Source organism: Sipha flava, unplaced genomic scaffold (assembly GCF_003268045.1).
Source record: "Sipha flava isolate LNK unplaced genomic scaffold, YSA_version1 67_pilon_pilon, whole genome shotgun sequence".
Lineage (NCBI taxonomy): Eukaryota > Metazoa > Arthropoda > Insecta > Hemiptera > Aphididae > Sipha > Sipha flava.
The window spans coordinates 1,474,304-1,492,485 of record NW_020273607.1 but is presented as its reverse complement, the minus strand read 5'-3'; the positions used below and the strand labels follow the sequence as shown (position 1 = coordinate 1,492,485).

Here is an 18,182-nt window from a genome sequence, read left to right as displayed (position 1 = left end):
TTATGTTACGTTGTAACGCACTACATAAAACTATAGATATAATTATTATATAACACTACATATTATTTTATAACTGTATTATAAAGAAATTATATATAATATTACTGAGAAAGATGATTTTCAACAATATTCATATATACATTGAATAGAATTGGGCTAAGGCAGCCTTGAAGAAGGACAGTAAAATTGGATCAAGTATTTGAACATATATTTTTTAAATTATATATATAAATATATATATATATATAAATTAAATTAAAATTAAATGTTTTATATATTTTATAATATTTTTCATATATTATAAATTTGTGTCCAGATGATATTTCATCTGATCTTACAAAACAATTATTGCATCTTAAACTACATATTACAAAATGTGATAAGACTATTTTATCAGGATTGAATATCATACAGAATTTCACATTTTATATAATTGATATGGATTTATCAACAAGTTTTGCTGATATTCTTGCAGCATGCCTTATATTTTAAACGATTCCTGTTACGGTAGCATCTGCAGAAAGAAGTTTTTCTAAGCTTAAATTAAATAAAACTTATTTCCTCAATTCTATAAGTCAAGAACGTTTCGGTGGCATTTCCATACTGAATATAGGACGGAAAAGAACTTCCGAGATAGATGTAGATAAAATAATCAACTTTTTAAATACAAAAGTGAGAAAAAATTAACTTTGTTAGATAAGTTACAAATTTATTGAAATTATACAATATATTTACAATTGTATTTTATAACTATTATAACAATAGTATTGTTTATACAATTTAATAATTTTATTATTATTTTCAATTAATATTATATAGTTATATTAATATAACAATTAATTTGTATTTTGTAGTTGAATTCAAACGGTAGGTACTTTCAACAGAGCTATTCTTTTTATATTTTTTGTTGACAGTTATTGTGATTGTGCTTTATTTATACAATTTATTAAATTTTGCAAATTTAAAATTATATTGTAAAGTAAATTTAAAATTGTTCAAGACTATACCTACAGCTGTTCTGTAAATCTAAATGAAAAATTGCGTGTCTATATCATAGTTCTACATCAAACTTTACTTTATAATAATATGAAAAACTATTGAATTACATATATAAAAATGTTAAGACATTTAAAATTAAAGATCCACTAAACTACTTTCCAAAATATAAACATCGGTTAACATATTATATTTATAGTAGGTAAATACTTTTTTGAAAAAATATTTAGGCCCCAAATTCAGATTTGCAAACCAGCCTCATAGTGTTTAGTTGCGACACTGTTTATGAGTAAGCGAAATCACCTGCTCAAACACAAAGAATGCTCAAAAAGTTTTATATAGACTCTACCATAATATCGTAATAATATGATTGACAACTGAATCAGGTAGTGGTTTTTCAAAACCCACGAACTCAAAAATAACCTGGTGGCAGACTTGCATTTAACCCCCATCAGGAAACAACATTTTTTTATATTATTTTATAACTTTTTAACAACCCAAGTGACTTAACATTTCTATTGAGTATGAGTGTTAAATATCTTATGACCACAAGTATAATTTAATTTTCTACACTAAGAATTCTGTTGTATTTGTCCATGAAATACTGTTAATTATTTATACTTTATAGTTTTTAATTTATAAAATAATCTTTTAGCGCGATTTATGTGAAATTCAAAATTAATAACTACACAACTTAAATTAAATTAAATTAATTTCATTTAAATTAAAATTCTTATGGTTAATCTTAGAACTTTAATGGTTAAAAAAAATTCATTTTTATACATCACTAATTTTATAATTGAATCCAAATAAATTGAACATTGTTATGTCAAAAAAAAAAAAAATCGTAGAATCACCTATATTCATTTTTTTTTTTATATACATAGGCTTTGAATAAATGTGAAATCATTAAATATTAATACATTATACTTACGTAATTCAAGTTATGATAAAATACGTTTAAGATCTAGAAATATACTTGCATATTTATAAGGTAGTAATAAATCAAAATAACAGCAGTATTCTTAGTGTACCTAGGTAATATATTTTTATTTGCATTTGAAGTATAAAATTCCAATAAATATGACTAACAGGAGTAGTTACAAGCTAGCCTTCAGGGTCTTTATATCCAACAATGTTATGATAATATCTATGTAGCTATGGAATTGGAAAGAACTTTTATTAGTTTGATTTACGAGCGTTTTATAGATGAGTGTTCTGAGAAATCATCTTGTGCTGTACGTAGTTGATTATTAAATTTTAAATTTTAAATAATTTTAATGCATATATATATATATATTGCGATTTTCAAAAAATGCCACATAATCAGTCACAATATTAAGTACATTTAGTTTTCTGTACTATTATAACAGAAGTTTTAAACGACTATAATAGTTTTTTTGTATTTCAAGCAGTAATGTATGTCTAATACTGTTCTCGGTTGCTGTTATTATTGAAAAGTATTCAGACTCGTCGTTAGAATATTTATTCGTGCGTTTTCGTGCATATTGTAAAATGTGTATTTGCCAACTACTAGGTTGATACTATTAAAGGGGTTTTAATTAATGTACATAATTAGTTATATTTTGTAAATAATTTAGTGGAATTTGCAGTTTCAGTAAAAACAATGTTCGGTTCCGAGTCAACTTTAAAGAATCAACAGGAAATAAATCGCATTTGAAAAACAGCTGAAATGCAAATCCTCTAAAATTATGTATCCATGTATTATTTAAATTACGATGCATTTCAGTGGACAACGATTACCAATGACGGATTTATGTTTGTTGACGATACAACAGTGTACCATGACACGATGATTCCAAGCTTATATACAACAGTAGAGGATGAATATCTCAAATTTATACGGTGAAATAAAATAAAAAAATAGTACTCTAGATACACGTCAATCGAGTGGACGTTCAAATATACGACGTGTCTGAAGACAACTTTGGATGTCTGAACATTCGACTTAGTGCAAAAAGGGTCTTAGACTAATTTAAGAAGACATTTAACTGAAAGTATACATGAAATAGTCATGTGTACGTGGGTGTACGTGTATGTGTGTGTTGAAATCGTTTTTCTTTTGCGAATTTCACGAAAAGATCGTTTGGTCATTAAAGAAAAATAATATTCTTTTAGTATTAACGTATTGCATTTGTTATAAAAACGCATAGACACCGAGTTAAAGTTCGTTTAGGGTGAAAGAATTTTGTTTCTGTTTATATATTTCTGTTTTATACAAACACATAAACACACAATGTACTTTAAAACATTTTTGTTAATATTTATTATAAATAACCATATAGGTCAACATTTATAATACACTCATAGAACAAATAAATAAATTACACAAATATATAACCTATATAATCCAAATTGTTAAAGTAGAGGTGAAGGGATGTTTTAATATTTTCCTTGTACATACCACTCTATAGAAATTCTTACTATACGTAGTAACTGCAAAATCGATATTTTAAATTGTCTATTATATTTGATGAGTTATTGTTCGAACATTTTTTTATCACATTATTGACTATAAATTGTCTTGCACATTTAATGTATATGATGTTATAATCATCATAAAAATAAAAATATAACATACACAAAATTTAATGTCTGATGAAATATAATAAATTGGAAGAATATCAAACAATATATCTTAAAATTTCTAAAAACTTACGACCTGAAAGCACGCGATAGGACTTAACTCATTGATCTACATTTCATTAAATTTAACGTATTAATTGAAAAATATAACATTTTTACATTTGTCTGTTACTGTCTAAAATTGTCAGTTTACTAAACGAGTTTTTTTTTTAAATATGTAAAATTTCATCGTATACCGGTATAATTCGAGGATTTAATGCACAATAAATACTATAAACATTTAATAAAATAACTCATTGGTTGAAAATTGTTCATAATAATTATGTTATTAATTAAATCAATATTCCAATAACCACAAGGCATTGAGACGCAAAGATGAATAGAGATAGCGAAGGACAAACAAAAGCGTAATATTAGTTTGAAATAGTTGATTTTATAAGGTCAAATTAATATACGATGCTCCGTAGAGGTTATGTAATTTGGAACTATGGGATATTATATATACACGATTATGATTTTACCTTATTGCTTTAAACAAGAAAATCATCGTGGGACTTTCTTGTATACAACAAACCATAATCGAAAAATATTGATTTAGAATTAATTAACCGTTTTGGAAACAGAACGAGTACTAAATACATCATGTGAATATAACTATTTAAATTACTTCATAAAAAGCAAACGAACCACAGATAAGTATTAGTGTGTACTCATTAAGTTTCGCATTTTCCCGTCTATCGAAACAATGATTCAGCGACGATCGTGACCCGGTAGGATTTCAGGAAAACATCACACGCCGATCGTTTAAACAACGTCCACAACACATATCATTTTATTTGCGCGATAATTATAAGCAAATACGTTACCGTCCAAAACGATCCTTTGAGAACGTGCGTTTTCACGGTTTACAAACGGTACCAGATATCATTATTGTGTCGTCATCCTAATGATCGTGTTCAGGTCCTGTAGACGTTTGGCACTGCTCGTCGTCGTGGTAGCTGGGTGAAAGATAATAACGCGTGATCGTATTATGCTGAAATGGGATTTAAGGGAGACTCGATTTTATGTGAATAAAAAAAAAAAAATAAAAAATCAAATAGTTTTAAATACAAAACGAAAAAGATAAAAACTCGTATTAATGTGGGCCGTCGAAAATCGGATTGGATAAATAACGTCCTGAATATGTGTTTAAGTTGCGTGATGGCGGTAAGAAAAAAAATTACAAAATAAATGAAACCTATTATTTCTGCGGTTAATACGACGATCTATGACGGGACAACCAACGGAACTGGCAGATAACGATATACTTGTAGAGGAAAAAAATAAATAACAACAAAACTATATCTGTGCTGAAGTGGCCAAACGGGCGAATGTAAGTTCCTACACGAGAGTAGTAGGTACAAAAAATACGTACGTTAGTTCCTACACGATAGAAAAAGGTACATATGTAAGTTTCTACATGGTAAAAACTAGGTACGTATGTTAATTTCTACACGGAGAAAAAAGGTACATATGTAAGTTCCTACATGATAAAAACTAGATAAAAAAAATAATATAACACAACAACACGTATTTTCATTTTTTTTAGATGTATGATGTTTAAAAATTTTAATATCATTTAAAACTAGCAGTTGTTTGCCTTTTTCACTCAACATGAATGAAACATTATCGCTCGTTGCGATTGATATATACGGATATCTACGGGCACACGGATAATTCGAACGATACTAAAAATACTTTTAAGCTAGATGTATATTTTATGGTGTATGGTTATAACAAATTACAAAATTATCAAAGCAAAATCAAGTTTTGTATCATTTTTATCCGCAATGAAAAGTCGGAATAAAAAGATATTTTATCTTTCTTACGTCGAGTCCGGGATACTATTATCAGCCTGTAGCTTGTTGTATTTTTCCGTAATTTCGTATACGTTTTTCTGATATTCTAATATACTATACTCTAATATAGTATTTGAATGTTTCAAAGTTTCATTAAGAAATAATCCAATATAACGATGCGTCTGTTGGTGCTGTGGCACTTCTATACATTGTTTTTTTTTGAAGATTTTTATATACAAATTTATTTTTTTCTAATTTTTCTAATTTTATTATTTTATTGTAGAAATTTACATACGTACCTGGTTCTTATTATGTAGGAACTAACATACGTATATGGTTTTACCCGTGTAGGAACTTACTATTCCCCAGCCAAACGTGCAGACACGCGTACGCAACAGCGATACACCGAATACCGATTATTATAACCAAAAGATTGTGGAATATAAACGGCATAGAGGAGTGTGAGTTAAATATTTACTTGTACATTATTTTATCCTTTGTAATCCGTATTAAAAATTTGGACATTTAACGCATGATCGGGGATACATGATAGTGTACACGGTGGCAAAATTGGTCTGAAACTTGGAAGCGCAGAAACGGCCCATGCGATATGTACTGGGGGAAACGGGGTGGATAGGTTTCAACGCCTTTAGCAACTTGTTGACGTGAACTATTTTAATTCAAAAATATAATCATCAATCGCAACAATAAAGGAGATCGAAGTTATTACGATGCGATAATGTAACACGAGTGATTTGTACGATGTATCCACGGTGTTGACATTGTGAACCAGGTACTGATCCTAGGGGGTAGGGGATAAAGGGCATAAACTCACCTCCTTTGGACGTTTTATATATTATGTAATACATACTCAATAGGCAGATATTTAATTGAATATTGGTCGAAAGACTAATGATAAAACAACATTCAACATTAAAAATATATTATAACTAATATACATGAAATTACTGAAATAATATATTTTGTCTTTCTGTAAACACAAATCATCCCCCCCCCCGCCATTTCATACTTCTGGGTTAACCACTGCGTGAAATTAATTGCTATTTCCTCGGAACCATTGGGTATACACTTGTCTCATATCCAGTCACTATTTTTACATGGCTTTAATTTATCTAAACAGTATTTTGAACACCTTGATCTATCCTTATATTTTGGCATTTACCGAGATAGATAACACCGTCATAGTATTATATTGCAATTATGTATCTCGGTTAGGTTAATGTTACATAGCATTAGGTACCAATACTAACTGAAATAAATTTATTATCATAAACGCAGTAATAATCTCTTCGGACAATACTTGTAGTTTATATTATATTAATATTGCTGTATACACAATTGCACCATAGTATGTATTCTAATTGGACATCACAGTGTACACGCATTAACCGAAATAAGTATACAGCTTGCGAAAGTTCGGAAAAACTTGAGACGATCGAATGCTAAGGAGAGACATGTGGTCCTCCAAGTAATGTCCAAAAGTTTCGTATTTTTTTTTAAATTGTTCAACGAGCATGCACTATTAAAATATTAAATATAACGGAACATATTTTTTCGAAGTCTTCATCGATGATTTAGGGCAACAGGAAAAATTTATATGTAATATCATAATAATCCAAGGATAAATAACAATATTATTCCTGGTTCATTATATAATTTTGCGATTGATTACAAGTGATTTCGCGGAGTAAATGGTATAACGGATAGATAAACATAATTTATCAACTGTACCGTTGTTAATTTTATTGTCATTGTATTAATCATCAGCTATCTCGTATAAATATGTTCGTTCGGTTTCTCAGCGTATAGCTTTACTTCCACCCACTGCAGCTAAATACCCAATTTATAAATGGTACGAGCCATTTGTATAATAATATTATTTGTGTTAACGCGAAACGTTTAAGCTTTAAATAACTTAAAATATTTGTTGATTTATAATTATTTACAAGTGTAGCCCGTGCATAATATTATTAATGACAATTTACAATTTATGCACCGATATTTCAGGAGACGGTTCACTGTTTTTGTTCACATATGTTTTTTCAATGATTAAAGCATTTTCTGCTGCTAATACACATGACGTTACTACGAAAAACCAATTAAACCTTGCTCTAAAAAAGTAATTCAGCGTTTTGTTGATACTTTCGAATTTCATTCGATCCGTGCATAAGTTATAGGTATATTAATTCTTGTGATTTAATTAATCAACGGTAAGCTTGTACAAATAAATACACATATTATAAACATTGATATATATTTTAGATGAATGTTTGAAAATAATACTGTCTAATCATATGGGGATTTTTTTAAATTTTTTATAAATATTCTACTAGTCGTATGTTTTCTCTGAAGTTAATATTTCATCTGTTTTAAAGAATAAATATATTATAGCTTACAAGAAAAAATTCACTGGGTATCAACATTTCTATGATTTCAATTTCTCGTACATATACTGGGATTAATTTATACACATACACACACACACACACACACACACACGCAAACATGATATACATTTGCTATATACAGTCGACTCTCAATGATTCGAAATCTTCGGTAATTCAAAGTAAATGCTTGATCCCTTAAAAATCACGTTGTAATTCAAATAAAAACAATGCATTTAAGTATACTCGGTAATTCGAAATTAAATTTTGAAAAAACTTACAACTTACACGTGACAATTCAAAGTGTATTCAACAAATTTATTTTATCTGTATTCTTATAATCTTTTTGTTAATAATTTACTATACAATCGTGTAGAAATTTAGCATATTATTTTCGATAACTATAGAATGAATACTGTAAGAACCTTATTGTTTTATTTCTTAATCCTAATTTATCTCTTCGATAATCCTCAGTCGAATGTAGTTTTATTTTAGTTTCGTTTAGTCAGATGTAAAGTTGTTGTGATGAGTGCATCAAATTCAAAAAATACTATTGAAAAAATTAAATTAAATTCAATGAAGTAGAAAACCATTACAGATTTCTTCAAAAAATAATAATTTTTTATAATAATAATTTAATTGGCATAGTATGATTATAACATAGTTAAAATTTACTTTTTAAAAACAATAAATAACTACTTCTACCTAATTTGCTGAAATAATTAATAACTATGTACAATAATAAAAAACTAACATTTTTTCTTAACTCGGTAATTTGAATTTTTTTTTTTTTGCTCTCTCATTATTTTGAACTGATCAATAATTTAAACTCTCGGTAATTCGAAATTTTTTAATAGTCCCGTCAATTTCGAATTATCGAGTGGCGACTGTAAATATTTCACCTAGTGGGACTTATTAATGTCATAAATGAGTGCAATTTGTTACTATGATGACGCCTCCGGTCATCCGTAATGTATATTATTTAAATACAAGAACATTTTTAATAGATTAATTATAAACTATACTGATATAAATAAAGATAAAATTTTGGCTTTGATTTGACAGAAAGCTTGAGATAACTTGATTTTTATTTTATTGTAAGAAATAATATCCTTTAGATTACAAAATTTTTATTTTTAATTCTCAAAACCTGGGAGTCAAAGTTAGTATTGTTTTTAGGTTTTAAGTCTCCCTAAAAGATGTGATTGGATAATGACTATAGTAGGGATTATCCTATAACTCAAGTTTATCAGTCAATACAAATTATTTATTAATAGGCAGATTTATACTGTACTTAATTTTATGAAAATTTGGCATATTAAAAAAAAAAAATACAAAAATACTTTTTTTAGTTAGGGATGTCCGCAGATTTTAATAATTTCGATACACATGGTAAATTTACTATAGCCTTCACTGTATTTTAGTCTATGTTTTCATTAGTGAGTAAACTTCCTTAGACTAACAGTGCGTTAATTGCATTACGTGATAATATATCACCGGTTGCACTTACCGTTGTTGTATGGTATGTACAAAAAAAAGACGATAAAAGAAATGGTAATATGATATTTGTTAAACAAAAACAAATGGTGACGTTAAAACCGTACGACGGCTGGATAAAAAGTTTAAGGTATGACACCGTTTTGGATAATTGGGAAATACATTTTCGTATATTATACGTGCGCATAAACGTTTTATATTAATTTGTATTGTTGTTTAATAGTTATTGACTTATGTGTGTGTTATGAACCTCTCGAAATGTTTAATGTTTATTGTTGATACATGGTGAAGGTAGTAGAAAAACACACCAACGGATATCGAGTATTTTACGAACATACTTGATGTGGTACAAATGGCGGTGGTTTTAAACTACTATGTAATTTATCCAAATGTTGAGCGAAATGGGTAAGAGAGCAGCGAGTGAATGGAAAAAGAGAGGGAGGGAAGTCTAATTGAAGGACTCAACGACACGACCACGTAATTAAGTGAGGGTCGCTTGAGTTTTTCTCGGACAAAAAAAACGTTTTTACCGCCACCAACGACTACCTATAAGGATTACTAATGTGTGTGTGTGTGTGTATAATACATTTATACATATGTGTGTCATGTATTATACTTGTTTACTCCGCGTGCACTCTCCGCCGACGATAATATTCACTTCACCGCCGAAGATCCCTACCTCCTAAACAACAGAAATTGTTTGTCTTTCCCTTCATTAATACGCAAATTCGTATTATTCGTAATTCTTTAATGTTCATTTGTGTACACACTGTATTGTATTTAACATTATTCGTTAAGTACCAACGATGTGTAACAGCTTATCTACGAAACAAAGATCGTTTAAAAAAAAAACAGGCATAGTTGGACGTTTACGCTGGCCGTAATACAGTTGGTATGTAAATATTATTTTTTTCATATTCAAAAAAAAAAAATCATTCGACGTATTTCGTTGATATTATTTGTTAAATTTTTTTTGGATCTATGAATTAATTTATAATCTCGGGAAAAATTGTTACGACTATTGTTGTCCCACGTAATTTTCATCAAATCGCTTTATAAAAGTACAAAGGTTTTGAAGCATTTCCATTGTAACATTGTTGGTACTTTTGTAGTCTTGAACGAAATAAAAATACCTGTTTCGGTACGTTCCGTTGTGGCAAACACTTCCACTAAAATGTATTATCAGTAAATTCTTCTTGTAAGTTATAATAACGGATCGTGCGATTGCCATCAGATAACAGTCTACTCTTCGTCTCAAAGATTGCAAAGTGATAAGGCTTACTTGAGCTTACTCCAAAATTTAAAATGTTAATCGGTCAAGTTGATTTTTTTCTTCTGCAAATAGTAAGCTGAATAGATTTAGCAGTATTTCATCGCACACATGAAATCTGCAGTTTGTGCGCTCAAATGTTGTATTGCGTAACGATGCGTGTTTGGATATTTTTATAACGTTTCCTGGACTCAAACATTTTGTTACAGTAGGAGATTCGTGTTGACCTTGACGCGATGATGTGTTTAATTATACTCCCCGTATCTTCTCAACCTGGTCATCGTGGTTGTGGAACGAGAGTGAAAATGTCGTCAACCGGGATGTTGCACTGGAAGACAAGGTCCACGGAAGGGTTGCGTGGCCAAATATAAACGTTTATATGTATTTATGCGCGGATCGACGAGATAATATTTGGGTCGTGCGTTAAACACGGAAACTCGCTACAACATATTTACACAGGTATCTGTTATGATATTATAACGAAAAAACAATAATAATCACAGCGGTTCTTTATTTGTTTTCACACCACGACAAAATTACAAGCACATTTCGAACAACACAGATAATTACGATAATCTGTGCGTTCGGTAAAACACAACATTAAATCGTCTTATTATTATTAAAGTTATAAGTCAAATGTTAATTTATTTTTTGGTTAACTCAATTAAGTTAAAAGTAAATACTTAAATTTTTTTTATTCAACGTTTACGTACTTTATTTTTTAACAACGTCAAACTAAATTATTCATTATAATCATTGCTGTTACTGTAAAAGCTTATAACAATAAATTCATAAGTGGTAACTGAATACTGATAATAGAACCATATCATCGAACATAATTGTAAAATCAATAATTGGTTTTTATTATTATTTGTTTTTATATTTTAGTATTGGTATATATTTTTTTCTGATATGATTATATCGAGCGTCGTTGATCGTCTATAATAATAATATATCATTTATACTATATATGTACTATTATATGTCTTAATGATTATTGTTACTTAATATTTGTTATAGTTAAATGAATAACATTAACAATATAAGACTTATTTACTATAAAATATTTTCTGATATTAACAAAATGTTTCTTTAGATTGTAGAGTGATTGGAAAAAATAACATTTTTAACTTTAATCAGTTCGTGATAAATATTTTTTGACATGTAAATGAAATAGACTAAAATAGCGAAAGAAAAAAAAATAAAAAAAAATAAATAAACTTAACTTATTTCTTAAAATGAAAAATTAATCCGTTTTAATTTCACGTTAATTAAAAAATAAAGTTAGTAAGTTAATAGTTAATTTATTGAAAATTCAAAAGTAACTAGCCGAGTTAAAATTTAAAATAAAATAAACTTTTTAACTCGTTAATGCCAAGCATTGGATATATGATATGTGTTTTAAACGTCAATAATCTAGTGCAAGATTATAAAATGGTGGCGTTTCTCGAATGATAATGTCGTCAATTTTTGTACAAAATATTCAACGACAAAACGATATATTTGAATTTTTAACATATTTGTCTTATTTTTTTTTTTTTTTTTTTCGTTATTATATAATTTATTTGATTGTGACGCTGAAAACGTTTGTGGAAACAAATTTCAATGGTAGCACTTAGTTGGCAGTTACACTATACACATCTAAAAATATAGTACGAGTACGATCACGGGCACTTTTTATTTTATTTTAGGGATAAGAAAATTCGATCATACGATGATGCGAGGTATGAAGTTCACGTGCAAAACACTAAACCGCCCGTAATGTTATTAGATTCAACATGAATTCAAGATTAAATGTCCCTTAAATCCTAATTACGGTCTAATTGTAAAAAAAAAAACAAATAAAACGTCGTACCTTGTGCACGTTTTAATATGTTTGATTTCCCTACGCGTTTCCATGGGTACACTTTAATTTTATGTTTCTTATACGACGTATGGCTTCGCTTTGGTTTGACGGTGTGCATCTGGTGTCACGCGCACGAGAATAATAAAAAAAAAAAAAAAGTAAAAACAAAAAAACTCAAGTAATAAAATGGTATTTTGGCAAACGGTGTGCAGAGATTCGGCAGAGATATACGGACGTTTTCCATTATGGACCTAGGTTGCGCGACAAATGCCTACGCTCCCTACTAAACGATGTCTCTGTTTGTAACACTACTCATACGGTATGCGTGTTTCTTTTATTTATATATTTATTTTCTTCTGCTTTTCTCTCGATTCGAGGTTGTTTCGTTTTGGATGCCGATGAACAAATATGACCAAGCAAAACTCCGTGCCCGAACATGTACACGTACAGAAACTTTATCCTAACGAGCTTTAAATGAACTGTTCGAGCTCGATGTGGTTACGAGAAAACGAATATTTTTCCATTCATTCGCCCCGTTTGAAATGATTTACAATAGGAATTAGCAACATTTTCCTCTTCCGAGGTTAACATTTTTCGATCTAGATTTATTCCGATATTCAACCGTCAATGTATTAAAATTTATACAATATTAAACACCGTGTTATATTTAATTATTATTTAGCCAGATATTATTTATTATTTAATCACAGCAAAAACTTAAGAACTTGAAAATTTAATAAGATTCCATAAAGGTATCCGGCCGTAGTGTAAATATTTAAAGTAGTTAAATCATAACTACTTGTGTAAATGTTTTACCGTATTATATATAATAACTGTGTTCGGTAGAGGTAATTATAATTTCGTACAAGTTGTACACTTAATTTTTATTTTTACTCGCCCAAAGTATATGCTAATTTGGTAAAACGTTTAATGTTAGTAGTACCTACACGCAGAAATGTTTGTGGTGTTATGGTAATTGGATCGCACAACTTTTAAGTAAAGATTTATAACGAATTATATAAAGGTGAAATTTAAAATATATTTTTACACGCACGTATGAACTCATGAAAATTACATGCCTAGTTATTTCAAAATGCAAAATTAAAGCACAACATTACACAGGATTATAGAGTTTGTTTCAAAAATAAAATAATATAATAGTATTTTAATATCTTTAGTTACTGTAAAACTACGAGCTTGTATTTATGAAATAATAATTATTTTTTATGGGTTTTTTTTATTCGTTTAAATGTTTGTTTCAGCAATCGTGTTCTGATTTAATTACAAACAGTGAACTAACTATGTTAAAAAGGGGAGTTATATTTTTGAAATATGGAATTACTCGTTTTACTGCAACATGGTTCATAGTGTTAAACAATCCTATGCGATTTGATTTTTCGTTTAATTTAAACCGTTTCATAAAAGACAACGCACAATGACTTATCAGCTCAAAACGATCGTGTTTATCTGGAATGATTAACGTTTTTTCAAACTTCGATAAACGACGAGTTCGTTTAGAAATACATTCTAGTCATTTTTGTTCATTGAACAATTTTTAAAATCAAATAACTCCGTTTATTGTTATTGGTCATAAAACATTTAAGAAATCAAAACAATATCTGCCCCGTCAACAGCAGCTCACGAGATTGTGTCTTAACCGCGATATTCGTAGTTACATTTTTGTCGTAGGTACGTAGTGTTTGAAAACATAACTTTCCGTATTCACGTACGGTTCAAAAGTTAACCGAATTACATGGCCGCGACGCAGTAACAGCTGTACGCTATACGCAGGACAACCCACTGTTGAAACAAATGAACCGTATCGGAAACCGATCGCGTTCGATGATTTGCGTCTACAACCTATTGTTCGTGTCTCGATTATTCCGAATAACAGCATAACCATTATCGAGTCGTTTACGTTCGCACTCTTCATGTGCCTACTATGTAGTACTATTTTCAGTGCGATCAGAGCTATCACCCGCGCGCTAAAACGCAATCGAACGGAGTTCTGCGGTTTGCGTACCTTTTCGTCGTCGCACATTCATTGTGATGTTGAACGATTCGAATCCACATCGTCGTTTCGCGAATCCATCAGAACCATGAGCATACGTCCCGAAGTCTGCCCTAAACATTGTACGCATGTCAATGGACACTCGACGTGAGGGTAAAAGTCGCACGCGGCCGTAATGCGGTTGACGTGCGTAGACAAAAGAGTATAATACGGTGGCCAACCGTGTATTGTTATCATCGTACATTTATCTGTTATAATTGATTATTTTCCGCATTTTTTTTTTATTTCCGTTTTCGTGTAAGTCATTTTCATAATTATTAACCTACTTATAACCTCATTTGATACGCGTCGATATCGATGATATTATTCCGTTGTAAAAACCTTGCGAAAGTTAAAAGTTTACGGCCAAAGCTACCGTAATGTTATCCACTCCTAACCTCTTGAACAAAACGTTTTTTTTTTTCGGGATGATAACGAGCGAACTCATTTTATTCTACGAGTCAAGTGGTTACGAACGTGGAATTTGTTTTACGATGATGATAAATTTGTACGTAATTTTCTCGTTAATGCACGGTGTACCATTTTCAAATGATAGCACGATGCCTATTATTTCAGATCGTTCTATAAATAAATAAGACTTTTTCAAGACATACCACCTTGATAGATAATATAAAGAAAGTACAATGTATAAATACAACAATGAGAAAAAAAAAGAAAAAAGTTCAGTTGGAATGCGCAGAATAACGGTTACTTTGAAATGTACAAAAAAAATAGATGTTAAACTTTTCATTCGATTCTTAAAGGTGACCGTTGTTTTTTATATACGGATCTTAACGGTATAGACTATGTTAGGAGATAATTAAAAAGTTTAATATTTCTCATTAACCGCATTACTATTCTTAAGCTATTTTTGTACTAGACCAATCCAGATTTTTAAACAGTTTTCATGCTGTGAATTTATTTTTCCTTTTCAATTTCAAATAAAATTGATTCTCTTTAACTTTAAAGTTTTCCCACGGCTATCCGTTCATTTGTCCCCTTCTTCGTATATTGATTATTCTTGAGTTATCTAAGCTATTCCTAAATTACCAATTTAATGCGAATCGCAAGTAATGGTATTTTTCTCTACTTAGTTTAGTTTATATATATTTATAATTATTATTGTTATTACTGTAATTTGGGTTATTTTCTAATAACACACTTAATAACTTCTTTATTTCTCTAAATTTATAAATGTATACATTTATTATTCATGTTATTAATGTATTATTATTATTATATATAATGGGCTTGACCAATGGTTAGGAAATGAAAAATAAAATGAGGACATCGTTGAATTCAAATGGTTTACATGGGTGTCAAATGAATTCACTCGTATCGTCATTATTACTATTTTGTAATTTCCTGTATGACAAGGGTCATATTAAAAAAAAAAAAATAAATATTGTTTGTAGGAAAATTTGATAAAAGATGTATGTAGGTATTATTACTATACTCGTTGTACTCACAGTATTTTACCGTAGGCTTCCGCACAATCGGATTTTTCGGCTATGCACTTGAAAGCTGAATAAATCACATCGTTCTGAAACAAACAAAGTTCAAAATTATTATTTGGTCGAATGGAAAAAAAATATAGAAAAGAAATAATTAGAAATATGCAATCAAATGAAATAACACATTATTCGCTTGCAACTGTGTGCGCATAATAGTAAAACTGTATACAATTATAGAGAGTAAAATGCAATGATGGACGGGTGACAAACGATTTAGGTAGCCGTTGGTGCAAATCACAATAGGTTCCAATTTATATTTAATTAATCCGTCAAAGCGGTTGTTCTAATAGCACTCCATTTAGCGTTTAAATGGGTTCAAAAACCACAGAATCACCGTATGCCAATGACAGTTTTTTTTTTTGCATTTTTTTTAATTTTTTTTTTTTATTAACAATCATTAATTCTGTTACCACTGCAAATACAAATGATGCGTGTTCCGTACTTAAATGCACACCGCTCGTAATATCCGCGCCGTAGCGTAATTAATACAGGTAGGTAAACTCCAAACGGGATAATCGTATTGTACCGAAATAAAAAATAAAAAAAACGGGTCGGTAAAAACTTATTACATAATATCTAAACCCTGGTTACGTCGTAAACACGTGCACCACGCGAGTGTATTATTGTTATTGTTATTATTATTATTATTATTGATGATAGCTCAATACAAATAATTCATAAAATAAATCCGCTTATAATGACAGCGTTTTTCTCGAAATGTGTGCAACACTAACATTCCTATAAGTCCCGTCAGTAACCGTATAACATCAGTTATAATGCAAGGCAACTGTTATTACCATTTTTGTTTTCTTTCAGCGTCGTCAGAAACGTATTTTGCACCACAGGTAAAATAAATAAAACCCCACATTTCCTCAAAATGTATATAAAAATAAAAAAATTAAAAAAATCACATCATGGTTAAATCAATGAATTCGTTACCTTGAGTACATACAAAATGCGATGTATATACATTGATGCACAAAGCGTAACACATTTATTATAAACTATACGAAATTAAAATACTTATTAGAATGATTAGTACAAAATCGTAGGTACACGTAAAATATACGGTTATGCAATTTTAACACCGATGTATAGTATTTTAGATTTTAACGAATACAGCTGAAATCGAATTAAAAATGTCTGCGCCGAGCTTTTTCATTGTAAAATATGATACACGATCGATATCTTCCTATTTTTTTTTTTTTTAATCTTGCTCTTTGTGGATAGCCAAACGGTCCGAAGTCCTTCGTCGTCAACTCGATCTCGGGTAATAATTGATACTGCTCAATGAGGAAAAATATTTCTCCGCAAACTGTGATCAATAGGGTCTGACACTGTGCCGTTGTTACGAACGTTTTGCGCCGTGCATTATTCTATTGCGCGTACGTTATCGTGAACAGAGTAAAGCAACGTTTTGCGTCACGCGGATGGTGTGTAAGATTAGGTTTTTCGCACCGGTAGTGAAACCTGGTCACTGCATGGACTTCTATCGAACAAATGAACTCCTGATTTTGACGTAAAAAGGTCACGTTTTCTTTTTTTTTTTTCCAGTGCACGCTAGTTTATCGGGAACGACCCACGGGTTTTCCGGATCCATCTCGACAATACACGTATATTTACGGACAAAAGCGCGTGACGTTTGCAAACTCAACCCGACATCAATTGGCTGACCCTCTTGAGACTGTTTTTACTATGCAAAAACCTTCTCTTAGACACCCCCGATACACCACGATCTCCCGACCTCCGCTCATCTAACGCCTCCGTCGCCAACGAAGCAACTGGAGTAAAAAAATTCCAAGTGAACATTTGTAAGGATCGAAAATAATTGACGGACAAATCTTATTATTATTAATATATATATAATTTTTTTAATTTTCATTTTTATTAACGACAATAAATCATCGTTCGATTATTACCCATTGAATAGAACAGTGTGCGATGGGTGTAACTAATGAAACATCGTAAAATCGTAATCAATCTTTTTATTTATTTATTTTTTTTCGTTTTCAACAGTGAAGCTGCAATGCAGTCGTTGATATGTTGTGGTGAAAACAATTATTATTTGTACTGTTTTATTTATGGAAATGTAAATCCTCCGAAGTATTATAAAAACCATAAATAATACGATAATGTAGACTCTATGTATAGTAATAATA

The 18,182-nt window shown here is 29.9% G+C and overlaps 1 protein-coding gene and 1 long non-coding RNA gene across 2 annotated transcripts in view; one reads left to right on the top strand and one right to left on the bottom strand.

Annotated features, from left to right (window-relative positions):
- The window catches only part of LOC112691823 (head-specific guanylate cyclase), a 421,762-nt gene that overhangs the window by 306,413 nt on the left and 97,167 nt on the right, over positions 1–18,182 (bottom strand). The window contains exon 3 of the mRNA XM_025566227.1: positions 15,979–16,052. Within this exon, the coding sequence (XP_025422012.1) occupies positions 15,979–16,052 (74 nt within the window). The remainder of the gene's footprint in view (positions 1–15,978; positions 16,053–18,182) is intronic.
- On the top strand, positions 10,149–17,851 carry LOC112691826. The gene is made up of 3 exons (XR_003149354.1): positions 10,149–10,235; positions 10,823–11,072; positions 17,578–17,851. It is a non-coding gene; the product is annotated as an uncharacterized LOC112691826 (long non-coding RNA).